The 26,597-nt window shown below is 47.2% G+C and overlaps 2 protein-coding genes across 5 annotated transcripts in view; one reads left to right on the top strand and one right to left on the bottom strand.

Annotated features, from left to right (window-relative positions):
- HSF2BP (heat shock transcription factor 2 binding protein) overlaps positions 1-8,707 on the bottom strand; it is a 109,154-nt gene extending 100,447 nt beyond the window's left edge. The window contains exons 1-2 of one of the 2 annotated variants that reach the window (XM_032276757.1): positions 8,588-8,707; positions 5,544-5,694 (exon numbers count right to left, since the gene is read on the bottom strand). In XM_032276757.1, the coding sequence (XP_032132648.1) occupies positions 5,544-5,691 (148 nt within the window). In that variant the 5' untranslated portion in view covers positions 5,692-5,694; positions 8,588-8,707. Of the gene's footprint in view, positions 1-5,543; positions 5,695-7,304; positions 7,555-8,587 lie in introns of those variants that run through there. The other variant, XM_032276756.1, reaches the window with a different exon arrangement.
- Positions 8,708-8,747: 40 nt separating this feature from the next.
- The window catches only part of RRP1B (ribosomal RNA processing 1B), a 33,842-nt gene continuing 15,992 nt past the window's right edge, over positions 8,748-26,597 (top strand). Inside the window, exons 1-8 of one of the 3 annotated variants that reach the window (XM_032276753.1) lie at positions 8,748-8,999; positions 18,380-18,462; positions 20,627-20,684; positions 22,156-22,241; positions 22,904-22,965; positions 23,317-23,446; positions 24,472-24,536; positions 24,913-25,094. In XM_032276753.1, coding sequence (XP_032132644.1) covers positions 8,870-8,999; positions 18,380-18,462; positions 20,627-20,684; positions 22,156-22,241; positions 22,904-22,965; positions 23,317-23,446; positions 24,472-24,536; positions 24,913-25,094 — 796 coding nt within the window. In that variant the 5' untranslated portion in view covers positions 8,748-8,869. The remainder of the gene's footprint in view (positions 9,000-18,379; positions 18,463-20,626; positions 20,685-22,155; positions 22,242-22,903; positions 22,966-23,316; positions 23,447-24,471; positions 24,537-24,912; positions 25,095-26,597) is intronic. The other 2 variants (XM_032276754.1, XM_032276755.1) reach the window with 2 other exon arrangements.

Genomic DNA, 26,597 nt, shown 5'->3' with positions numbered 1-26,597 from the left:
TGCCCAGCTAATTTTTGTATTTTTAGTAGAGAAGGGGTTTCTCCATGTTGGCCAGTCTGGTCTTGAACTCCTGACCTCAAGTGATCCATCCACCTCGGCCTCCCAAAGTGCTAGGATTACAGGTGTGAGCCACCGTGCCTGGACTGGCTTATATCTTTTGCAAATGTAGATGAGCCATACTCAAACCTCCCTACACCCTTCCAAAACTCAGGAAGTGACAACGTTCTTTAACCTAAAAGTGAAGCTGTTGGGCTGTGAATTGGAGTCTCTTCATTTCCCCAAGGGTTCCCGTAGTTTCCCCCACCATCTGAGGAAGTGCTATTTACCGAGGAGTCCCATGAGCCAGGCACAGGGGTGCATACCTTATAGAGCTTCTCCCATTTTAAACTGTGCTATATCCTATGAGGTAAGCATTACTATCCCCATTTTTTAGACACTAATTAGCAGGCAGTATATAATGATCCCATATCTCCATACTCTCACTTCCCATTGTAAATCATGACACTATGTCCTGACTTCACCACCAGACTAATCAAACGTCCCTTCCATTCCATCCATACAGCCGCAGTCCCACTAAGGAAGCCCAAGACTTTCCTTGACAAATGCTCTAAGTCATCTTCCACCAATCCCTCAGACCTACCCTACATTCACATAGAAAAAACATGACCCTGAACACATCATTTTCATCATCATTTTCATGGTTATTTCCATGTGGTAATTTCCAGCTGACTCTCATCTCAAATTAAAAACAATCTAGGATTGTCTTCTATAAACTGCTCATTTACTATCCCTCATTCTGCTATACCCAATCCTTATCCCACACAGCAATCAAACACTAGCTGATGAACCTGCAATCAGTCCTGTTCAGTCCCATGTGTGACTTTCACACATGCCACCAGCCTAGCCTAGAACATCTCCCCTTCTCTTCCTTATCGATCATGCCTCTCCCCAGTGCTCATCAACTCCCTAAGACTTACAGGCAACACCTTCGTCAGTATCATTCCAAAACACTTACCTTGCCCAGTCCTCCCAAAGGCAGATGCTGTGCTACAATTGGAATGAAGCCCCATTCACTACTTGATATATCACCTCAAGTCCTCTAGCTGGCTTACAAGTTACTTTATAGCCTGAGCCCATCTAAACAGAACTAAACCCAGACTCTAAAAACAAACTTCTCAAATCAGGCCTACTCCTTCCCTGCCTCCATTCGTTTCTAGCTTCAGGTTGCCTTTTGTCACTGCTTAAGATTGGAAGCACACAGTGACTCACACCTGTAATCCCAGCACTTTAGGAGGATGAGGCAGGCGGATCACAAGGTCAGGAGTTCAAGACCAGCCTGGCCAATGCGGTGAAACCCCATCTCTACTAAAAATACAAAAATTAACCAGGCGTAGTGGTGGGCACCTATAGTCCCAGCTACTTGGGAGGCTGAGGCAGAAGAATCACTTGAAACCAGGAGGCGAAGGCTGCAGGGAGCCAAGATCACACCACTCTACTCCAGCCTGAGTGGCACAGCAAGACTCCGTTTCAAAACAAAAAAAAAAGACTGAAAGCACAGATTAACCTCTAGAAGAAGCAAAAGGATGGATTCTAGACCATAGGGATAAAGGGAGAGTAAAAGAATATGTCAAATGGCTCTTGCTGCCATTTGACATATTGTACAATCGTGGCTTTCCTCTGTAGAGCTCTATTCTTAGAGTCATGTCCAACATGATTAGGAAGACAGGCTCCTGGGAGAGTTTGGGGAGGGCTATCAGATCTAGGCCTTATAAAAAGAATAATTTTCATTTTTTTTCACATTGCCCAAATGGTAAGAACCCAAGAGCCAAAATTAGATGAAAGATGCCTTAGGAAGCCACAGTAACCTCCTGAAACCAGCCCAGTCTACTCTGATCCTTCTTTTCCCTTAACACCACATTTCCGGGAGCACACGTGAGTTTCATGAGATAGCACTGCAAACTAGAAAGGGCATGCAGGCCAGGCACGGTGGCTCATGCCTGTAATCCCAGCACTTTCGGAGGCCCAGGCGGGAGGATCAGCTGAAGTCAGGAGTTTGAGATTGGCCTGGCCAACATGGTGAAACCTAGTCTCCACTAAAAATAAAAAAATTAGTCGGGTATGGTGGCACATGCCTGTAATCCCAGCTACTTGGGAGGCTGAGGCAGGAGAACTGCTTGAACACAGGAGGCAGAGGTTGCAGTGAATCACGATCATGCCACTGCACTTCAGCCCAGGTGACAGGGCAAGACTCGGTCTCAAAAAAAGAGAAGGGAAAGGGCATGCAGAGACAGTAGGGTAGTCCATCAAGATCAGATATTCAGCCAGGGAGAGAATGATAGGAAACAAGGGCCCTGCACTCCCACCAACTTATAAAGTAAAATGGAAATAAAACCATGTTGTCTGAAGAAGCATAGGGTACCATGACAACATCTAAAAGGAAGATGGATCACATCAAGGTAATCAGATTGGGCAGTGACTCTGGTCTGAGGCTGTGCCCAATAATACAAAGCCATTTAAGCCACATTATGGTTTTATTTAGGGTTTTGGATTATAGTGAGTTTGGGTGAGGTTTTTAGTTTTTTGTTCTTTATCCTAAAAGCAGAGAAGCTTCTGAGACTTACACAGGTGAATGGCATCATCAGATTGAACTGCCACAAACTGCTCAGGCTACAGTGTGTCCAAGGGACTGGAAAGTGGTAGTGAAGAGGCTCCCAGGAGGAGGCAGAACACAGCAGTGGAGACGGATGCAGGTTGATGATTCAGGATGCACCCATGAAGTCACACTCATAAGATGCACCACCAGACAGGTTTCGTGGGGAGTAATGAGGAAGAGAGACAGATAAAAAGGAAGCCTCCCGGGTCTCTAGTCTGGGTGGTGGTGCTCTGGGGAGACTGAGGCAGGCCAGTGTAAGACAGGGGTAGGGGATGGATAGCATGAGGCAGATATGACAAGAGGAAGTAAAAATTAGCTTGCACCAAGAAAGCAAAAGTCTGTCCTGACTTTTTTCAGGTTGGAATAACAAACAGAGATAAAGTCAGGTGCCAAGTTAACAGAAAATATGTCTCCCAAAGACAATGCAACTGTGAAGTGTCATAATGATCTCTTCTTTGAGTGACTGCTAACTTCTTATGCACTGAGAAGCCTTACTCTGTAAAATTCCAGACTGTCAAAAATTTTGCTGTTTGAAATTGTACCAGTAAGAAGATCCCACTCTTGCCTGCAGGATCTAAGTCACTGTGACACAGAAGGGACTATTTCCAGCGACTGCAGAGCTTCAAGTAAGGGATTTCTAGAACAATGTTCCATATCTATTTGAACTTTGTAGTTTTCAAGGAAACAGGGCCTTGGTCCACTTCACAGCCAGACTTGATATTGGTCTTCAGACCCAGCTCTATTTTGCTTCATTTACGCTTGACCTAATACCACTCGTCTCCAAGTCCTGTAACAGCTCTATCCTCTTCTTGTTGAGATGCCCTACAGTTTCTCTGGTGTTCTGGTGTGGTCTTCCTCATTGCAAAGAGCCATAAACCTCACTCTGTCAGACTGTGGGTCTGTTCCTGGTGACCTCAGACTACTAATTAGGGTAGGGCAAACATTTAGAATTTGAAATAATCGTGAAACAAGTAGGAAGAAATGCCAAGCAAGAGTCAGACACAGGGCCTTGAGCTTGGGGAGAGTTCTGGGCTAGAGATTAAATCCAGCAGCCACCGGCATCAAGACGGTACCTGAAGATACAAGTGTGCGTGAGGCTGCCGAGGGAGAAGCCGTGGGGTGAGGCAAGAAGGGGTCCAGGCCTGAGCCTCAAGCACTATTGGAAGGCTGCTAAGCAGAGAAGGATAAATCAGCAAAGGAGAATATGCAGGAACTGCCAGAGAGATCATGGAAAAAGAGGTGACTCTATGGCCTGGGGGAGGCCGGGACTATAAGATCAGATCTCCCAAAGTCTGACTGTGCTCAAGCGACCACAGATTTGTTTGTGGCCCTCACTGGGTTTGGTCTTGGCAGGGAGAATGATCACTAAAGACACTCATGTTAACTAACTCACGAGACCCCGATGTATTTTTTAGAATGCCAGTTTATTTATTTACAGTGAGAATATAACCAACCAGCAGGCTGCCATACACTGCTACTGGTATATGTCTATTTACCTTCCTTTCCTGAAGATAAATGCACAAGGAATGACTCATCTCAGAAAGTCGATGGATGAGCATGAAATCGGAAATTAAGAAGTCAATGACCTGGCATTTTGGCAACCAATGACATGGTACATATCTGGCAGGGTCCTAGTAGGAAAGACAAATCAACACAGATGTTGAGGCTTTTCTGAAAGGACCACTTACAGAGGGGAGAACAGAGATAAGGGGACCACCAAGGGACAGTGAGGCACCCAGGGACTAGCAACAGCCCTACAGCCAAAGAAGCAGGGGTAGAAAACAGCATTACTGGAGTCCAGCAAGAGCTAGGACTGTGGAAGAGGCCTCTAGACAGGAGTCTTTGTTGTGGAGGGATGCAGCTACTGCCACACAACAGCAGCAAAGCAGTGAGGGAGCAGGAAGAAACACCCCAACCCAACCTCTCTCCACCAGTAATACCTTCCATTGGTGACCCCCACCGGCAGCCAGTAAGGTAACTGGGGGAACCCTGTCTGCAGGGATTCACCTCCCAGAGCACACCACAACGCAGAGAAGAATGGATCTGAGGAAACCAAAGACAATGTAAACAGGGCAAGGCACTGTGGTTACCACAAGAACTATCCCTTCTAACTGGATATGGCTGGCCTACTCACCAGATACATTTGCACAAGCCAGAAACTCATGTTCTTGGGGTGAGCTACCTTCTTGTATGGACAAGCGCTAGGCCTGCCTGGGCCCCCCGGATGCACCTTTTCTAGGGGGCACACAGTGAGGACTAACAACCAAATGTCACGCTGTAAATTCGCCTTAACCATCAAAGGCTGATTTAACCATGATTCAGTCTCAACCAAGTGCTGAGTCAATCTCAGAATATCTCCAGGAACTTCAATAGTCTCCTAAACTGGTATTAAATATAATGGCTCAGCTCAAATCTCAAAAGTCTGAATGGACATCAGAAAGCCTAAACTTCAATCAATTCTAGAAAGTGACTCACTCATCCACCTAAAGATAAGTGAACGTACTTCCAGCTATCTCTACTGACAAGTTAACTCCATAAAAAGTTTCCATATGGCAAGATCCTTAACTTACACAGTGAGTACTTAGTTTTCAGGGCAAAGCTTTAGGTATCAAAAGTACAAAATTCTTCTGCCAATGAAGAGAGAGAGAGAGAAAGAAGCTGATAATAGATGCTCAGAAAACTGGCAACCTTTCCTCTACCACCAACTTACATATGTCCAAGTTACTATGCTGAGGAAACCTCCCTTTTCTTAGGTCATCAGACTCTCCCAAATATCATCATAAGGACCGTAAGAGTGCCTTAAAATGTGTTTACAATTACTTATTTACCTAAGGTAAATCTACCAGAACAAATTAGTCACCACCAATGACTGCTAAACATGCAGACTCACTTTTTTCTACAATCTTTAATTTCTGGAAGCTTTCCAGCACCTCCCCATTTAGTATTCTGGGTAAGAAATCCCGTATTTGCATCACTTCAGTTGTCAGCCGTTCCAGGTCCTTCTTTCTGACTTTAACAAATTCCTCTTTGGTTCCCATGTGCTAAAAGAACAAGCAGATCTTATTATATTTCTCTTCATATGACAAAAACAAAAAACAAAAAACAGCCCAAGTCAACTTGTTTCCTTTTCTTTTATGCCTCTTATGTTCATAATTGTTTCAAATCATTCTTTTCAAATCATGTTCTGCTATATTTTTATGTATATATAAACATTCTGAAAGCTGAAGTTTCGGCCTTCAAAAAGGGGGCAGATGTCAAAAATAAGTGCAAACAGGCCAGACATGGTGGCTCACACTTGAAATCTCAGGACTTTGGGAGGCCAGTTCAAGACCAGCCTGAGCAACAGAGAGAGACCCTGTCTACAAAAATATGAAAACATGGCCAGAGGCCGAGTGCGGTGGCTTATGCCTGTAATCCCAGCACTACAGGAGGCCGAGGCGGGTGGATCACCCGAGGTCAGAGTTCGAGACCAGCCTGACCAATATGGTGAAACTCCGCCTCTACTAAAACTACAAAAACTAGCCAGGCCTGGTGGTGGACGCCTGTAATCACAGCTGCTCAGGAGGCTCAGGTGGGAAGGCGGCTTGAGCCCAGGAGTTGGAGACTGCAGTGAGCTATGATCGTGCCACTGCATTCCAGCCTGGGCAACAGAGCAAGACCACGAAAAAGAAAATGCAAACATGAGCTGTATTCCTAAAAGTCAAAGAAAACACCTGCAACTTTTTAGCATTGCAGCACCCAGCTGATCAGGAGGAAAAGGAAGCCATCTGTAATGGTTTCCTACTGGGGGTGCCAAGCCCTCTGCGGGTGATCGCATCTACTATTCACCCCAAGCCTCCAGGATTGTCCCGATGGACATTAAGGCACCAGAGCTAGGTGAGTCTCCACGCAGCACAATTAATACGGGGCAGAAGCAGGATGTGAACACGGATCTGGCCCCAGAGCCCAAGCACCTTCTCCATCGCACTCAGTTACAGTTACAAAATCAATGGAGGGGCTGGGCGCAGTGGCTCACGCCTGTAATCCCAGCACTTTGGGAGGCCGAGGCGGGCGGATCACGAAGTCAGGAGATCGAGACCATCCTGGCCAACATGGTAAAACCCCGTCTCTACTAAAAATACAAAAATTAGCCAGGTGTGGTAGTGCACACCTGTAGTCCCAGCTACTCGGGAGGCTGAGGCAGGAGAATCACTTGAACCCGGGAGGGGGAGGCTGCAGGGAACCGAGATCGAGCCACTGCACTCCAGCCTGGCGACAGAGCGAGACTCCATCTCAAAAAACAAATTAAAAAAATTCGGTGGAGGGCAGATTCTCTCTAAGCCTGACGCTGAGTCCTGGAGCAGGCCTTTGGAGGAAAACGGTGTTTCCACGGGGCAGCAAGCAGAGTGACCATCCGTCCCACGCTCCCACGCCCGCTTTGGCGCCACTCAGCGCCCCACCGCGCACAGCCTCGCAGACCCGGCCCCCGCGTGCGTTTGGAGGCGAAGTCGCCTCGCGCCCAGGCCTCCACCCCGTCCTGGCCCAGCCCACGCTGTCCGGGGATCAGGTCTCCAGGCCTCCCCAAGCACGCGACAGCGGGCCGTCTGCAAGCTCACTGGGCGAGGCTCTGAAGGCTGCGAATGGCCAGGGCCTCCTCAGGGACCCAGCTGACCTCCTCAGCGCCGCTCGCTTCGCCCATGGCCGCCACCCCCTGCGCCACGTTCGCTTGCGCGACGGCGGCGCGACCTCTGACCCCTCACGCCAGAAAGCGCGGGAACGTGTCCACGGGGGTCGGGAACGGAGAGCCGCGAGGCTCAAACCTCGCAGAAATTGCGCTGCATTCTCTGCCTAGAGGGCGAGTAACGGCCTTGGTGAGCCCCGCTTTGGCTCTTCCGGCTTAGCCCGGGTTTTAAACTAGTTATCTACGAAGCAGAAGGAAAGTCGGCCCCTGGTGTAAGCGTCAAGTAAAAGAAATCGGAAGGGCCTTTTTCTGTTTGGCGAGGAGTGCTGCCCTCAGGGGGACTGCGTTGAAACGGGCAGTCTTGGCTGGAAACTCGCCTCCGCGGCCCGCCTTCCCTCGCTGGGATTCAGGCGCTTTCATGTTAAGGGATGAATTTGGCAACAGGCACCGCGGGAGGCCGCCCAGATAACTAAGCGCGGACAACAGACATAACCGCCCGCTACGCGTGGAGTCATCTAGGCCATTAACTTGCCCCAGCACGCCCGCCGAGCGCGCAAACTATAGGATGGCCTCGGGTTATACATGAACCCAAAGCTGATTTCTTCCCGCTCTCAAGCAGCCCGCCCTGCCCAGCTCGCCGGGAAGCGCGCGTGCTCTCCAGGCCTCGGGACGCCGGCGCGGGCGCCCCTGCACTGGCACCAGGGCTCCGGGGTAGGGGCGCGCCGAGCTGCCCGAGCCTCCGCTGGCGCTGGCGAAAGGAACGCCCTCCACCCGCTCAGCAGGCCCCAGTGCCGGCCTTTCCTTCCAGTCTCAACTCCACCCGGGGGACCCGGAAGCTCCGCAGTTAAAAACTTTGTGCCACGGAGATCGCAGGAGAGCTGCTGGCTCAACGGGGTGTGCTAAATGGGACTAAAGATCCTGGACCGTGGCCGGGCGCGGTGGCTCAAGCCTGTACTCCCAGCGCTCAGAGAGGCCGAGGCGGGAGGATCGCTGGAGGCTAGGAGTTTGAGGCCAGCCTGGGCAACATAGCGAGACCCCGTCTTTGTAAAAGATAATAAAAATTAGCGGGGCGTGATGGCGCGCGCCTGTAGTCTCAGCTACTCGGGCGGTCGAGATGGGAGGATCGCTTGAGTCTGGGAGGTCGAGGCTGCAGTGAGCCGAGATTGCGCCACTGCACTCCAGCATGGGCGACATAGCGAGACTTTGTCTCAAACAAATAAAATTTCCTAGACCGTTTACAAACAGCCGTCCGTCTCTTCTTGGTCAAGTCCTAACCTGGCTAACTTCGCCGTCTACAGCCTCAATTCTGGCAATCGACAGGCAGCGCCGGCGCCACGCATACGCGGGATAGGCCGCTAGGACTGCTGCCAGGGCCAGGGCCGCGCTCGCTCCCAGGGCGCGCTGCGAGCGCCGGCGCCTTTGTGACGCCATCAGCCCGCGCGCCACCTCCACCTACTGCGCAGTCGCGGCTCGGGCGGACGGCGACGGCTCCGCGGTGCTCGGTTGGCGGCAGCGGCACTGTGGGTTGCGCGGCCGGGGATGCTCCAGCGGGCGCGATGGCCCCCGCCATGCAGCCGGCCGAGATCCAGTTTGCCCAGCGGCTGGCGTCCAGTGAGAAGGGCATCCGGGACCGGGCGGTGAAGAAGCTGCGCCAGTACATCAGCGTGAAGACGCAGAGGGAGACAGGTGGGCGCACGGCGGCGGTCAGCCGCGCCACATGGCGGGCCGGAGGCAGGGGCCGGGGCTGGGGCTGGGGCTGGGGCCGCGGCACGGAGCGCGGCTTCCACGCGTTGTCGTGACACCCAGAGCGTCCTGCAGTTTTCGCGCTGCCAGAACTGCTTCGTGCTATGTCTAGTGCCTTTTTACAGTTGAGGAAACAGGTTGAGGGGGTTCCGTTACTTGTGAAAGTCACGGTGAGCGGGGAAGCTGAGAAAAGACCCACATGGGTCGGATTCCCTGGCTGGCATCTCGCATCCCTGGGCTGCCCCGATTTGTCCTGGTGTCCGGTCGGTGATTCCCGCCTTTCTTTGACCAGCACCTTTACGTGCCGGGGCTGCAGGAGAGAAGACAGAATCCCTACTCTGGAGGATCTGTTAGTAATAAAGCAAGGAGATAAACAGGCTGATAAAGTAGACCTTGTGTAAGTGTAGTAAAGGAAATGAAAACCAGGTAGCAGGCCGGAAGTGGTGGCTCATACCTGTAATCCCAGCACTTTGGGATGCCGAGGCGAGCGGATCACCTGAGATTAGGGGTTCGAGACCAGCTTGACCAACTTGGTGAAACCTCGTCTCTACCAAAAATACAAAAATTAGCCGGGCGCAGTGGCGCGGGCCTGTAGCCCCAGCTTCTCGGGAGGCTGAGGCAGGAGACTTGCTTGAACTCGAGAGGCCAAGATTGCAGTGAGCCGAGATTGTGCCATTGCTCTGCAGCCTGGGCGATAGAGCAAGAGTTTGTCTTCTAAAAAAAAAAAAAAAAAAAAAAAAGAAGAAGAAGAGAGAGAAAGAGAGAAGAAAGAAAAAAAAAACAGGTAATAGGAAAAAAAAGTGAAGGAGGTTGCTCTTCTTGATAGGCTGTTCTGAGAAGGCCTCACCAGGGTGATGTTCAGCTGAGATCTGAAGAGAGATCAGCGGAAACCGCCTATGCAGAGGCAGGAAGGAGCTTCGCCTCTCCTAGGAGTGGCTAGAAGACCAATAAGCTGGGGAGGGGGAGAGTGTTATGAGATGAAGCTGGAGATGTAGGCAGTGGGCCAGATCACACAGCACTGCTGTTGAAGGATTTCATTTACCTGATCCGAAAATATTTTCTGTAAACTCTTGAGTGAGCCCATATGATATGAACTACAATGTGTGATAGAGGTTTTATGCTGTACCAAGATAAAGTTTGATTTAGCTACTGGTGGTATTAACACATTAGAATCTGTTTAAAAGAACAGCTATTATCTCCCCACCACTGATATTCTCAGTTTGTTTTATTTTGAAGAGAAATCACCCGACTACCCCAAAAAAGAAAATACACTTTCCTGGGAACTCTGGTGGAAAAAGGAATGGAAACCAAAATTCCTGACTTTGATTCCGTTAGGGATCTCCCTAAGAGATTTCTGTTTGCTGGCACACTTCGGGGTACCCCATGTATGCTGGTGGTTTCTAAACCTAAATTGTTGACCCAGCCCTTTCCTGCTTGCAGCTCCAATGTGCCTTGCTAGCCTGGCATCTCACACTCAGAATGCCAAAAAACGGCCTATTTTCTCCCCAAAGCCTGTTCTTTGCTGCTGCTCCTCTGCCACCTGTTTTCTCTTCTTCTAGTTGCTAGTTTCTACTAGCCACTCAGACTCCAGCTGGACACACAGGATTGTCCTGGACTCCTCTGTCTTCCTCATCCTCTTGCCCTGACCCACATCCAGTGTCCCTCAGCCCTACCTCCTTCATCTCCTGTTGAAATAAATTCTCTGACCTTAGGCCCTTTGCATCTCCCTGGACTACTGCACCTACATGTTCCCTAACTGGTTGCCTTAACTTCATTTGTGTCCCCCCTGAATCTCCTCCACAGACCAACCCAGAGTCATCTTCCTAAAACAAATCTGATCCCGCATCACCAATATTTTTGAAATCCAGTGTCTGCAAGTCATGATCTGTCCTCAGGTGCTCTTCCTCCTCAGCCCCGTGTGACTGCTTCGTGTTCCATCAGCAGAACCGTTCGTGGTCCTTGGTGTACAACACACGATTTCTCACCTCTCTGGCTTCGCTTTTCCTGTTTGCTCTGCAAAGAATCCCATGCCTTCTTCACTCCTGGCATTCAGTTCACTATCACTTCCTCCAAAAAGCCTTCCTAGCATCTCGCCCTATTCCTCTAGGGTTCTAAAACATCTATTGTTTAGAACAAAGGTGTTTAGAACAAAGATGTTACATCTTTGTTGTAGCACTTAGCTACGTTGCTTCTTACTTATCTGTTAATGTGTCATTCTTCTCCGGAGACACTGTAAGCTTCTATCTGTTTTCTTAGCCAGAAGTGGGAGTACATGTAGCCATAAAAAGTCCTGGCCTGTACAAGAGCAGAAGACCAAAAGCAATACTTACAGGGCTAAGACAGCCTAGGCAGAGAACCTTTTGCTCAAACTCTTCGTTGAGCTGGCCCAGGATTTGCAAATGCTGGGGTTATACAGGGGCCGAAGACCAGCTTACATCAGTGCCCCAGCGTCCTGTCTGCTTAGTGCCTGTCAACACCCAGGGTTACCTGTACATCTTGTTCACCACCACATTGCATGGAGGATGTGGGCCTTCAAAAAATAACTGCACTGTGAGCATCATGGACAGTGATAACAGACAAGAAAACAAGGTCTCCGCCACAGCACTGCCCCATCACAGTCAAAACACAAATTTGGAAATAACTTGACCTGATATTTGACTCCCGTTGACAGGCTGAAACTTTTTTGCATCTTGTCTTAGTCATTATAAAGGAAATCTGAGATTTCACTCTTCCTGAAACGAGCAGTTCTGCAGCAACATAAATGGATAGCTTTGTAATTTTAAAAATAAATTGGAAATGTTTGTATTGCTTTAAGTAACAGAATGTTGTGCTCGTGCTTTAACCATTCAAGTTGGGTACTCACAGTCATAAAATGATCACTCTGCATGGCTTTCATTCATAAAGCTCATTTGTCCCAATTCATTCATTCATTCACTCATATATTTAGCAAACATTTTAGAGTGCCAACTGTCTACTACTATGTACGCTATTCTTGGCACTGGGAATACGGCAGTGAAGAAAACAGACGGTCCCTGCCTCTCTTAATCAGTTCTGCAACTTTAAACGTATATACTAAAATGGGGAGGCATTCTAAAATCAACCTGGTAACAATTTCATTTGCATCATTGCTTTCTTTTTGGCAACATATAAAATAACAGTACATCTTGTTGTTGACGGTATCTTAGATTCAGTGTAGATGATGGAGGAAATGTTTTTTTTAATAACAATGGGGTTAGGGTTCTCTCTACCCAAGCGTTATAATACATAGGCTAAGATGTGGATGTTTTGACACTGGGGTGTGTTCAAGTGTAACACTTAACCCCATCTAAAATGGCTCCTGGGCTCATTGCGTGCTGAGAGTAGCTGTTGGATTTGCTCATTTCAAAACTTACTGATATTTCGCATGTCTACATGTCTCACTTTGATGTTCACCTCATTTGTTTTGTGTGTGTGTGTTTCTTGTATTTTTTTAAGAGATGGAGTCTTACTCTGTCGCCCAGGCTGGAGTGCAGTGGTGCAATCTCGGCTCACTGCAACCTCCACCTCCCAGGTTCAAGTGATTCTGCTGCATCAGCTTCCCAAGTAGCTGGGACTACAGGCATGCACCACCACGCTCAGCTAATTTTTGTATTTTTTTTACTAGATATGGGGTTTCACTGTATGTTGGCCAGGCTGGTCTTGAACTCTTGACCTAAAGTGATCCGCCCACCTTGGCCTCCCAAAATGCTGGGATTACAGGCGTAAGCCACTGTACCTGGCCTACCTCATTTGTTTTGAAATATCTAAATCTATATTATATTGTTGTAAAAACATAGTTGTATTAAGTTTAAGAAATTTAGCCTCAAGAAGACAGACGAGCGGTGGAACCAAACTGCTTCAGATAATGTACTTCGCTTTTCAGAGTTTTGAAAGTTATTCAGTAATAAACATTTCTCTCTTTTACTTTGAATACTTCAGAAATTGTTGGCTTGTTAAATTCCTAGGTGAACACACACACACACACAGACATATGGAAAATAGGTGTTTTAAAAGGGAACAGAATGTAACTGGACTCTGGGAAGAGAGAGTGAGACAATTATCATTGTAACAGCTGACCAACTGAATAGTGCTTTATTCTTAGTGTTTCACATCTTGGGTGTGACCCTAACTATCAATCTTTTGTATAGTGTAAGTGATAGAACTGAGGCTCGAAAGTCAGTTGACAGTTTTCGGCCACTGGGCCCTTGACAGTAGGAAGCTGGGGCCTACGCCAAAGTTTGTTTCAGTGCTGTTCTGTTGCCTCCTGGAAAAGAGAAAATCAAGATATCTTTTCTCATTGTGTTAGTCTGTTCCCATGCTGCTAATAAAGACATACCCGAAACTGGGTAATTTATAAAGTGAAGAGGTTTAATGGACTCACAGTTCCACGTGGCTGGGGAGGCCTCACAGTCATGGCAGAGGGCAAGAGAGAAATAAAGCAGAGGCATGTCTTGCATGGTAGCAAGGAAGAGGGCATGTGCAGGAGAACTCCCCTTTATAAAACCATTAGATCTTGGCTGGGTGCAGTGGCACACACCTGTAATCCCAGCACTTTAGGAGGCCGAGGCGGGTGGATCACGAGGTCAAGAGATCTAGACCATCCTGGCCAACATGGTGAAACCTCGTCTCTACTAAAAGTATAAAAATTAGCTGGGCGTGGTTGTGTGAGCCTGTAGTCCCAGCTGCTCAGGAGGCTGAGGCAGGAGAATCAACTGAACCTGGGAGGCTGAGGTTGCAGTGAACTGAGATTGCACCACTGCACTCCAGCCTGGTGACAGTGAGACTCCATCTCAAAACAAAAAAAAAAAAAACAAGAACCTGTTGTTAGCTCTCATGAGGCCTATTCACTATCTGTAGAACAGCATGAGAAAAACCTGCCCCCATGATTCAGTTACCTCCCACCGGTCCCTCCCGGTTTTGTGGGGATTATTACAATTCAAGGTGAGATTTGGGTGGGGACACAGCCAAACCAAATCACTCACCCAGCCCGCTTTGCTACCTACTGTCCAGGCTCTGTTGTCGCTCTGTCAGAATCTACCGTTTTCCATTTTGAACACCTCTGTAGCACGTCATATTGTGCCTTTGCCTGTCATGGGTGTGGGCTGTCCACAGTAGATCCTGGGCAGATCGCATCATCACTTACCGTTGGCTTGACCCAGTGGTATACTCCCAAGACCATCTGGAGAGAAATACGCTGTTTTTAAGTGAGGAAGACCAGAATACAGAATATTATGCCATTTAGGTCACACACACACAACTGTAACTGTGATGTAAAGAAACGCACAGGAAAGATTTGGAAAGACGCACATCAGACAGTGGCGTCAGTCCCTCTGGGTAGGAGCCTGGGGTTCGGGGGCAGGGAGGAAGCCAGGCTTGTGATGATAGCACTTTGATGGTGGTAAGGTTCTTTGCGGTAAACACGTGTTTTTACCAGTTAGGACTCTCAGTTGCAACTCGACAGCACATTTACGCCACACTAGTTTTAAGGGGGAAAGTGAAGCACAGCTTTGTGGAGGAGCTCAACTGCTGGTGCCAAAATCTTGTTTTTCTCCACTGCAACCTCTGCTGCCCCAAGATTGTCTCCATTCTCAGACGGGCTCCACTTATGTTACCCGGTGTCTGGGAGCAGGTGCAAACCCTGTGTTCTCTTCAGGTGCAGTAGGAGAGAGCTAGAGACTCCTCAGGCCTGAGCAAGAGGATCTGTATCTGTAGAGGGTCGCTTGGTTTTTCTTGAACCTGTCCTATGGCCAAGGGAATTCTGTTGAATTGGCTAAAGCTGCCTCCCCTTCATGTGGCGTAAGCCCCACCCAGACCACAGGGTCCCTCTTTGCCCTGCTTGAAGGTGGGGAACCTTGGAGGGGAATCACCATGTAGCTGCCCAGCAAGGACAAGGACCGCCCCGCGCCTGACCCCACACAGTAACCTGTGTCCTTTAAATCCTCTTTTTGTTTTTAAGTTGATTAACGCTGCTGCCTTTCCAGTGATGTCATTGTCTTAGTCTGTTGCATTGCTATAAAGAAATACCTGACGGTAAGAGGTTTTTTTGGCTCGGGGCTCTGCAGGCTGTATGAACATGGCTCCAGCATTTGCTTCTGGTGAGGACCTCAGGGAGCATCCAATGTTGGCTGGAGGGGAGGACAGTTGCCTTGTCACATAGCAAGACAGGGAGTAATGGAGGAGGAAGGTGCCAGGCTCTTTAACAGTCCAATTCCACAGGAACTGGGAGTGGCACTCACTTAATCCCAGGAGAATGGCACCAAGCCATTCATGAGGGGTCTGTCCCTGGGACCCCACACATCCTACTAGGCAGAGTTTTTAAATAAAAAGAAGACAGCCATGGTGTCGCTTTGGTAATCTCATGCACTCCTTTTGTTTCTTCTTTTTATTAAGGAATATTTCAAATACATAAAAAGCACACTCACTGCTCTGCCTCTGCTTTTATCAGGACCTGGCCAGTTTGTCTCATCTGCCCACTTCTTCCTTCCCCGTAGGTTCGTGTGAACCAAATCCCAGTCATCTCATTACATTTCCAGATGTCCTCAGTATGTATGTATCTCTATAGTATAAGGATTCTTTATTTAACATAGCCACAGTACCATTATTACACCTTAAAAAAAAAAATCCTTGATAGCATGAAACATCCAATCTGTTTAGTTTTTCTCATCATCTCATAAATGCTTTTTGTGGCCAATCCAAATGAGGACCACCCATTGCATTTGGTTAATGTGTCTGCTAAGACTCTTAAATTCTATTAGTTCTTACCCATCTTTTTTTTCTGTACAGTTTATTTGTTGGAAGACATGGATCACATTTCTTGTAGCGTTTCACATATTTGGGGTTTGGGTGTCTGCATCCTGTTGCCTCACTTAACATGTTCCTCTGTTTCCTGGATTTCCTGTCAACTATATTAATAGTTAAGATTTGACACATTTGGGTTTTTTTGTGTGTTTGTTTTTGTTGTTGTTGTTGTTGTTGTTGTTTTTTGCTTTTGTTTTTGCAAGAATATTTCACGAGGTGGGTGTCTCATTCTCCCTGTTGCCATCACCTCTGGTACCGAATGAATGGTTGCCTGTGTGTGTTAGTGATTGGTCAGTGGGTTTGGAGGTTTGAGTGTTGATTGTCTCACACATCCATTTTCAGGTTTCTCAATTTTCAGTTTTGTTTGTTTGTTTGTTAGAGAGACAGAGTTGCTCTGTTGCCCAGGTTGGAGTGCAGTAGCATGATTATAGCTCACTGCATCCTCAAATTCCTGGGCTCAAGCTATCCTCCCACCTAAGCCACCTGAGTACTTGGGACTACAGGCACATGCCACCATGCCCTGCTGATTTTTTGGATTTGTTTGTTGGGGGGGGCGTGTGTGTGTGTGTGTACGTTTAAGAAAGTGTCTTGCTCTGTCATCCAGGCTGGAGTACAGTGTTACAGAGACTGGGTTTTGCCATGTTGCCCAGGCTGGTCTCAGACTCCTTAGCTCAAGTGAGCTGCCACATGTGGATGTGTCTTTTCATCCTATGTTTTAGCCGCCATTTATGATTCTTGCCCAAAGCCTTTAATTCACTGGGGATATGTGTGGTCTTTGAACATGATTAAATATAAGTGCAGGTCACTGTGACAAAAAAAATTGCTGTGCTCATGACTGCGGTTGGCTCAGCTCTAGTGGGCTTTATTACTCATACCATACTTACATTATCCATGTGAGGACCCCCAGGCATGCCTTGTTCATCACAAGAGGGCAAGAGAACCAGTGGTACATCATCTCTTCAACTCTGAAAGGAAATATACTTTAATAAACTAGTTTTAAGTTAGCTCCTGATATCTTGGTTTTACATGCAAAACTATCACAAAAGAATCAAAGTGTCGGCTGGGCGCCATGGCTCACACCAGTGATCCCAGCACTGGGAGACCGAGGTGGGCACATCACCTGAGGTCAAGAGTTCACGACCAGACTGGCTAACATGGTGAAGCCCCATCTCTACTAAAAATAGAAAAAATTAGCCAGGCATGGTGGTGCACACCTGTAATCCCAGCTACTTGGGAGGCTGAGGCAGGGATTGCCGTGAGCCGAGATCGTGCCACCGCACTCCAGCCTGGGTGACAGAGCAAGACTCTGTCTCAAAAAAAAAAAAAAAAAGAATCAAAATGTATGTACCATTATAATATTGTTGATGGGAGAACGCCCCTTGGTAAAGTGGAAATCAATACCTGTAAATTAAGGTAAACGCACTCTGAATACACTAAACAAACTGTGGTCTATCAAAAAAGGTCTTTTTGTCACTTTTTAAGCAGCTTTTGGAGTATTGAAGATCACGTTGATCCTAAGTATTTGTTTGTTTGCATTCATCTAGTTTATACCACTTTGTCGCTCCAAAAGAGCTCTCCTAGTACCTTCTAGTAAAACATTAATAAAGACCATTTGTAACACGCATCAAGACTTGAGGATTCTGTTTGTTCTAACTTCATGGTCCATAGGCTTGGAAACTCCAAGAGTGTACACCTACCATATCATTTTGTGAGTCTTTATGTCAGTCAGTGAATATTTTATGACACCTGGGATCTACTCGGGAGATCTAAGGCTGAAGGAGACTTGGTCACTTAGTCATAGATCATGAAGGCAGCCAGAGAGCACAGAGTAGCTAAGAACTAAGCCCACCCTGGTGATGCCACAGTAAATGACAGCACTACAGGGAGGGTGACTGGGAGACAGCCACTTGGACCTCCCACTAGGATCCTTTAAAGGGTCATTTTTGCAACAATGTTCCAAAGCAGTGTCAGAGTCCCCAGGCCCTTTCTTAGACCATTGACTTTCAGATGTCCCCTGTAGAGCTCCCGTGTCCTCAGCCTGCCTGGTTTTCTGTTCTTGGGATTGAGGCTGCCCGTTGTTGGTTTTGTGATGACTTGAACAAGTACTGCCTCTCCTGTAAGATTTGCCGTTTTACTTCACAAGACCAGCGAAAATGTTGGTGTGTGGGCTGGCTGCACGTGGGGAGCGGGGAGGGCCTTGACAGAGAACTGATTTCATAAGTGGGCACTTTGTTGGTGAATTTCATGTTATGATGACATTTGCTTCCTCATACTGAGGCCGGGCCACCACTGCCACCCTGCCCTATCGCTGATAAAGCCGCAGGTATGGTAGTCAATTATTCGTGTTTCTTTTGTAACAATAAGGAAATGTTTGCTTCCATTTTTTAAAAAGACATTTGCAAATGAAAGAGTTAAAATGTATGTGGTGTACTTCCCCACTTTCTCCACTTCAAGCAAGGAAGTGCTTAGACTCTAAGGTAAGATGTTTGTGCTGTTTTGCCTTCCAGGAGGTTTCAGTCAGGAAGAACTTCTAAAAATCTGGAAGGGGCTCTTCTACTGCATGTGGGTGCAGGACGAACCCCTTCTGCAGGTAACTCACATTCCCTTTCTCATGCTCCCGGGTTCTTGACCACTCAGACTCTGCCAGTCCCCCATACACTGACGCACACTGACAGTCATGCTTCAAGGAGTCATTTTCTTACATCTCGACCACATGGAAAGGGAAGCAGTGTCAATGTAGTTAGGTGAATTGGCTTTTCCAATAAAAGGAAGGGTGTGCATCTATTGTCAAGGTACTATTTCTCCGTAAAATTCCATAGGTCCCATGGTAGGATTTACATCACTTAAAGTTTCTCTCTTCTGCTAAGTTTATTTTTTGTGGTCAAGGATGGCATGACAGGAGCATAACCAGTGAGGACCCTGTGAAACCCGGGACAAGGCAGCCGCCTCGCCGGGCTTCGGGTTCCATAGAAAGACCACACACCCTGAGGTAGAGGAGCCAGCCTGGAGGAGAAGCACATGGCAGTCTCTGCAGATGACAAGTCCTCAGGGCGAGATTTTCCTTTTCTGGGTTTTAATGTGCAGCCTTGCCATTTGTCCCATAATAACATGTTTTATTTTTATTTGACTGAACATATTTTGAGTAGGAGCAGGGCAAAATATTTTTATATTACATTCAGAAGTAACAACCAACGGCTTTAGTGGAGGAAGAAAACCAATGAACAGGAACCTCCTTTTCCCGCTAAGGAAAACAGCCCGGGTGGGGTGTGAGTGAGACTGATGAGGAGTGAGACTCAGGTGTGAGTGAGACTGCTGAGTGAGACTCAGGTGTGAGTGAGACTGATGAGTGAGACTGAGGTGTGAGACTGATGATGAGTGAGACTCAGGTGTGAGTGAGACTCAGGTATGAGTGAGACTGATGAGTGAGACTCAGGTGTGAGTGAGACTGACGTGTGAGTGAGACTGATGAGTGAGACTCAGGTGTGAACGAGACTGACGTGTGAGTGAGACTGATGAGTGAGACTCAGGTGTGAACGAGACTGACTTGTGAGTGAGACTAGCGAGGAGAGTGTGCTTTTCTCATGGAACCCTAGCCACACAGGGCTTCTGTTGGCGCCCTCCCACACAGGCTGCTCCCCAGCGGGGCATGCTCTCCCAGGGACACCTTCACCCAGGACAGAGCCCAGAAAGCTGGCTCTACCTTCATACTCCACCTTGTTTCTGACCAACCCAGGTGGAGGACTTGCCCACACCGTGCAGTCAGCATCCCCAGCGTCTACCCTCTGTGGAGTCTGTCTACCCTGCTGTCTTTGCATTTCACGTGATTTGTGGGGTGATGATGAAGTTTTGTTTGTTTGTTTTTTGACAATCTTACTATGTTGCCCAGGCTGAAGTGCAGTGGTGCAATCATGGCTCACCATAGCCTCAACTTCCCTATTGCTCAAGTGATCCTCCTGAGTCAGCCACCTGAGTAGCTGAGATTACAGGTGCATGCCTCCATGCCTGGCTAATTTTTGTACTTTTTGTAGAGACTGGGTCTCACTGTGTTGCTGAGGCTGGTTTGAACTCTTGGACTCGAGCAATCAGCCTGCCTCGTCCTCCCATTCCAGGCATGAGCTGCCCTGCCTAGCTTAGATGTGAGTTTTTGTTTTTTGTTTTGAGATGGAGTCTCTGTCACCCAGGCTGTACGGTGGCGTGATCTTGGCTCACTGCAACCTCCACCTCCGGGTTTAAGTAGTTGTTTCTCAGCTTCCCGAGTAGCTGGAACTACAGGCACACGCTACCATGCCCAGCTAGTTTTTGTATATTTAGTAGAGACGGGGTTGCCATGTTGATCAGGCTGGTCTTGAACTCCTGACCTCAGGTGATCCACCCGCCTCGGCCTCCCAAAGTGCTAGGATTACAGGCATGGGTGACCACACACGGCCAGGTACAGTTGTAAAGCCAGGAACTGATAACTAATTTGTTTTGTCTCTAGTTCATTTGGACCAATAACTAGAGATGCTTTTTTAAACATGTAGCTTAAACAGTTCTTGCAGACATACCAAGCTAGCATAATAGTCCACCAATATTGGAAATCGCGCATTTGATAAAATTCAGATATTTGGATGCATACTTCCTACTGGAAGCGACACAGAACAAGAGGCGCAGACTTCGCCGCCAGCAGAGGTGGAGGAGGAAGGAAGAAGCGGGCCGAGGTGGGGCATCTCCTATTGCCCCACGGTAACCCCCGCGTTTCTCCCCCCGCCCTGCAGGAGGAGCTCGCCAACACCATCTCGCAGCTGGTCCATGCCGTTAACAACTCAGCGGCTCGTAAGTCTTGTCTCTCCTGCCTCCTGAGCTTTCCAGGGTGCTAGTTTCATGGGAACCTTGTGCCGGCATTGTGCAGCTGTCAGAGGACTGCCGTTCCTGTTTGTAAAAGCTGTGATCAGCTTAGTCTGCTGAGAGGGTGAGGTGTCTTGAGGAGAATCAATTTGACATCTCAGAAATTTCAGAAAATGCTTTTAGAAATAACAGTCCTCCAAATCTCCAAATTCTGAGCTAACACTTGGAGCCTGGAGAGCCAGATGCAGGGTCCCCAGTGACCTCTGGATGTCAGGTTCATCTTCCCCAAAAGCAGAGCCGCCACTGGTAAGAAATAAGTAAAGAGAAGACATTGCTGGCCACAGACTGTGAAGTAACTCCTCTCTACCAGAGAAGAGGCAAAGGGAGCATTTGTTAAGGTACTTCTGTGTCGGGCATTGATTACTTACAAAGGAAGAAAAAGGCAGCAGGCATAGTTTGTTCTGCTCAACACTCCAGAAAACCATCCTAATGACTTCGGCAACCCCCGGTGGTTGTCTGAATACTAGCCGACTCACAGGGAAGAAAATTCTACATGCAATGCATGGTATAGATTTGCAGGGGAAAAAGAATTGTGCAAAAAGAAAGCCCCAAAAAAATAAATTAACAAAAATTGTTTTTGATAAAAAAGTGCTTGCTTTGCGGGTCAGAAGAGAAAAATTGAATGCTTTGTGCTGTAGCCCATTCAGATGACACCTATCATCAGGCAAAAATCTGAGTTTCTACATGGGTTATATAAGAGTGAGAATTAATGGTTTGGGATTCATTGTTAGGTACCGATGCAGTAGGAAGGGTCACTAGCAGTGGAATGAGGAATCTTGATTTTAAGAGAAACGTGGCTTTTGCAGTGGATAAAGGGACAATGCTCCAGAGAGCATTCTAATCTGATGTTACAATGTTGCCAGCCTTCCTGTTATTACGTTTTTATTTAAATATAAAATATCATGGCGAGCAGGGTGGCTCAAGCCTGTAATCCCAGCACTTTGAGAGGCGGGGGCAGGTGGATCACTTCACTTTCAGAGTTTAAGACCAACCTGGCCAACATGGCAAAACCCGTCTCTACTAAAAATTAGCCAGGTGTGGTAGTGCACACCTGTAATCCCAGCTACTCAGGAGGCTGTGACAGGAGAAATTTGAACCTGGGAGGCAGAGGTTGCAGTGAGCTGAGATCATACCATTGCTTTCCAGCTTGGCCACCGAGTGGGACCCCGTCTCAAAAATAAAAAGTAAAAGATCTGCACAGTCCAGGTGATGTTTAAAAATAAATAAATGTAAAAGAAATGAGTGAATATAATTATGGCACAGATTTTCTAGCTGCCCAAGAATAACTGAGAAAAGTGAGTAATAAGTCTTGCGAGTTTGTTTCTCTTCATTATTTTCTTGCTGTATGGTAATATGTTAACGTGGAAGCCACGTATTTATAGCCTTTTGTTCACTGCAGAGAACCTGTTCATTCAGACCTTTTGGCAAACCATGAATCGAGAATGGAAAGGAATAGACAGGCTACGCCTGGACAAATACTATATGGTAAGATCTGCCACAGTTACTTCAAAAATTCCTGGGAAGAAAAGAATGTCCTTTATCTTAAAAACAATGGAAAGGTTTATTTCTGAAGCACTTTGGGAGGCTCCAGGCTTAGTGTGAAGGAAGAATTTGAATATGTCCTGGAAAGCTGCTCTGTTTTAGCTTTTGCAGCTCTTAAGGATGAGTTTGGGGAGCATTACTGAATATATTGGGTATTTTTTGAGACAGAGTCTCACTCTGTTGCGCATGCTGGAGTGCAGTGGCACCATCTCAAATCGCTGCAACTTCCACCTCCAGGGTTCAAGCTACTCTCGTGCCTCGGCCTCCTGAGTAGCGGGGACTACAGACATGCACCACCACGCCTGGCTAATTTGTGTATTTTTAGTAGAGGTGAGGGTTTGCCACGTTGGCCAGGGTGGTCTTGAACTCCCGGCCTCAAGTGATCTGCCTGCCTCGGCCTCCCAGAATGCTGGGGTTACAGGTATGAGCCACTGCTCCTAGCTGTGAATATGTATTTTGATCTAGAGGTTAAACATGATTGTTGTGAATATTTTTTCACTTTTGGGATGCAGGCCATACTGTTTTCATTGGCCTCCTTATTCTGGTGAGTTCATATTTCTTACCTTTCCTTTTTTTTTTTAAAAACAAAAATTGCCTATCTTTAGCTGATTCGTCTGGTCCTGAGGCAGTCCTTTGAAGTCCTGAAGCGGAACGGCTGGGAAGAAAGGTCAGTAAACTATTCAAGCAGCATCTGGTAGCCTTCAAACTTAGAAGGTAGAGTGTTCTTCAAGTTTTCTGATCTGTGCCTCCTACTCTGTAGAGTACCATGAGAAGCTAGATACATCGTCACCTATAGAGAATTGAAATCCAGTAGGGGGTATAAAATAGTTAAGTATGTATGACAGTTAACATTTTATACTGATTTAAGTGATTGCTTTTTTTCCTTGTAAAGTGGTTTTAGCCTTGCGTTGATTGTTAGGCAGTGGAGGTACTAGACGGAATATTTTTGTTTCTCTTTGGGAAATAAGAAGTGTTGGCATACTGTCACTAACAGAACCATGTGTGTTTGCATCTGTAGCCGAATCAAGGTTTTCTTAGATGTCCTGATGAAGGAGATCCTGTGTCCTGAGAGTCAGTCTCCTAACGGAGTGAGATTCCACTTCATTGATATTTATCTGGATGAACTCTCCAAAGTGGGGGGGAAGGAGGTAAGCAGCTGCCGACAGGCTGCCCATGGGGCCGGGGAGCCACCAGTGTTTGCCATAGTAGCCAGTCAAGTGCTGTGGGGTGGCACTTCACCTGACCAGCCACTGTAGCAGCATGAATTGCTTCAGTCCTGCCTTGGAAATGAGTCCTAAGCAGCTGGTGGGATGGGAGTTATGCACTGAGGATGTACATGACAGTCTTACCTGTAAAATAGAATTGAAAGCAACCTACAGACTCCAGTAAAGAGCTCACTTACATAGAGGGGTGCTCAGCATCTAGGGAGCTTTATAAAATGGTAGGAAAGCTATGCAAGTGATACACATTTTTAAGGAATATACTCATGTAAATAGACAAAAGGCTGGAAAGGAAACATACATTTTTCAGTATGTGAATGATTCCCTGAATGTGGGAATATACAGAGATTTTACTTTCCTTTCACAGGTGTTTTGCAGGGAACATTTTATTTTGTCTTGCACTTAGAGTCACTGTCCCTGTTTGCCCCTCTTGTAGAGGAAGTGTATGCATGCCCCGTATCAAGTTGGTGCAACCCGCGGCCTGAGGGCTGCGTGCCGCCCAGGGCAGCTTTCAGTGTGGCCCAGCACGAACTCATAAACTTTCTTAAAATATTACGAGTTTTTTTGCAATTTGTTTTTAACTCATCAGCTATTGTTAGTGTTTGTGTATTTTGTGTATGACCCAAGACAGTTCATCCAGCGTGGCCCAGAGAAGCCAAAAGATTGCACACCCCTGTTCTGTATGTTGGGCTGTAGGATAGTGCAGGCGGGGCTCGCTGGCTTTCTCCAGCCACTGCTCTAAGATACCAAGTAGCTGCAGGGCGGCCTTGATCTTGAGCCTGGTTCCACGCCTCTGCTGTTTCACGGGGGCACCGAGGCTAGGTGAGACAGGCATTACTTGGTCTAACTCCACCTTTATAACAGATGTAAATGGTCCCTTTTTCAAGGACATGTCAAGGAGGGAAAAGGCTCTTTGTTTCTCAGTTTTTCCCTGTTTTGTTTCTAAATTACAGCTTTTGGCAGATCAGAATCTCAAGTTTATTGATCCGTTCTGCAAAGTCGCCGCGAAGACCAAGGAGTAAGTGATTTCCACGTTCGTTCCTGCCGCTGCGAGGCACTTGCCTATGAGGAGCCTGGTGCGGGGTACCTGAACACTGCTTCACAGCAGAGAGCAGCTGGAGGAGGCATCGAAGCTTTGGGCAGTGATTTGGCTCTTCTAGCTTCAGTATTTGACTCACTCATTCCAAGAATGCCCTCTCACGCCCAGAGATCTGACTGCTGGGCATCCCATGCCTGTCAGGTGGCACTTGGGCAGTTCCTCGCAGTGCTTGCTGGCTCGTGAGAGCCGCTCCAGACCCCAGTGACGTGTGCGGGGCTTCCCTGTGCACTTCTGAAGCCAGCAGGCCAGGCCGTTTGTTCTAATCACCTGCCCGCCACTGTGCTTTCTCCCTCAGCCACAGTCTAGTGCGGACCATAGCGAGGGGTGTTTTTGAAGCTATCGTAGATCAGTCTCCTTTTGTGCCTGAGGAGTCAGTGGAGGAACAGAAGACAAAAGTGGGCGATGGTGACCTCTCTGCAGAAGAGACGCCTGAAAATGGGGCGACATTGAGAAGAGCTCTCAGTAAAAAGAAGACAGGTAAGAGGGTGTTATTGGTCAGTCTAGCTTTCTTTCTGGTAAAATCCTCAAACAGTTTTTAATACATTTGTTGGCATCTTACTGAATGCAACCTAGAATTGATGGCTCTGCCTCAGCCCCTCCCAAGAAAGGCAGTAGAGGTGGGTCCAGTGTGCCTGGGGGGTGCTTAGCAGGGCTCTGGGGAGACCCAAGACCAGTCCCATGTGGCGTACACACGTTTCTCCACCTCCCAGAACCTCAGGACTCTCCTGAAGGATTTTCCCATTGTCACTGCTAGTGCTTTGGGGTTTGTTTGTTTGCTTTGTTTTATTTGACGTACTTCAACACCTTAGCATGGCCTCATTCCTGCGAGTTATGGGAGGGACGTATACTTGTTTCTGTAGCTGTCCCTTCTCACCTCATGGCTTCCTTCAGGTTCTTTTTCTTTGGATGTTTAGATGCCCACTGTGGGCTGCCATCGTTCTTACTGCTGTGTCTGTGGACTTGGTGTAGAATGTGCATTTGCAGTTGCAGGCCCGTCAACACCCTCCCCACAGTGCTTTATGGCAACTCGTGCACAAAATGAGGAAAATGGTGAGGACACAGTTGACCTATGCTGTTCCAGTGTTATGTAACCATTTTGAAGCAAAGTTACCAAAAACTAAGGACCAAAGGAAATTTAATATACATGTATATATATTTTTAAAGCAGGGTACAGACTCTACGTAGAAGGAGCCCGATTTGTTGTTTGGGTTTTCTTTAATTATTACGGCTATATAATAGTTGTGTATCTGATTGGTTTTTAAACGTTTATTTGTGCTTTTATTTTTTTTTTTCTAAAGGGTCATTTTATTTATTTTGATAGTTTAGGGAACAGGTTTGGGTTACATGGATAAGTTCTTTAGTGGTGATTTCTGAGATTTGGGTGCACCTGAGCAGTGTACACTCTTCCCAGTGTGTCGTCTACTATCTGTCACCGCTCCCACCCTTCCCCCTGAGTCCCCAAAGCCCATTGTACCATTCCTAAGCCTTTGCATCCTCATAGCTTAGCTCCCACTTTTAAGTGAGAACATTCAATATTTGGTTTTCCATTCCTGAGTTGCTTCACTTAGAATAATGGTCTCCAACTCTGTCCAGGTTGCTGTGAATGCCATTATTTTCATTCTTTTCTATGGCTTAGTAGTATTCTATGGTATACATACCACATTTTCTACCCACTCATTGGTCAATGGGCATTTTAGGCTGGTTCCGTGTTGTTTTAGCGGTGAATTGTGCTGCTATAAACATGCATGTGCAAGTGTCTTTTTCATATAATGACTTCTTTTCCTCTGGGTAGATACCCAGCAGTGGGATTGCTGGATCAAATGGTAGATCTACTTTTAGTTATTTAAGGAATCTCCACACCGTTTTCCATAGTGGCTGTAATAGTTTACATTTGTACCAGGAGTATGAAAGTGTTCCTTTTCACCACATCTGTGCCAACATCTTTTTTTTTTTTTTTTTTTTTTTTTTTTTTTTTTTTTA

The sequence above is a fragment of the Sapajus apella genome, unplaced genomic scaffold (assembly GCF_009761245.1).
Source record: "Sapajus apella isolate SASKATOON/1434 unplaced genomic scaffold, GSC_monkey_1.0 scaffold8, whole genome shotgun sequence".
Classification (NCBI taxonomy): domain Eukaryota; kingdom Metazoa; phylum Chordata; class Mammalia; order Primates; family Cebidae; genus Sapajus; species Sapajus apella.
Note: the sequence above shows the minus strand (reverse complement) of the source record. Positions and strands in the feature narration are given on the sequence as shown.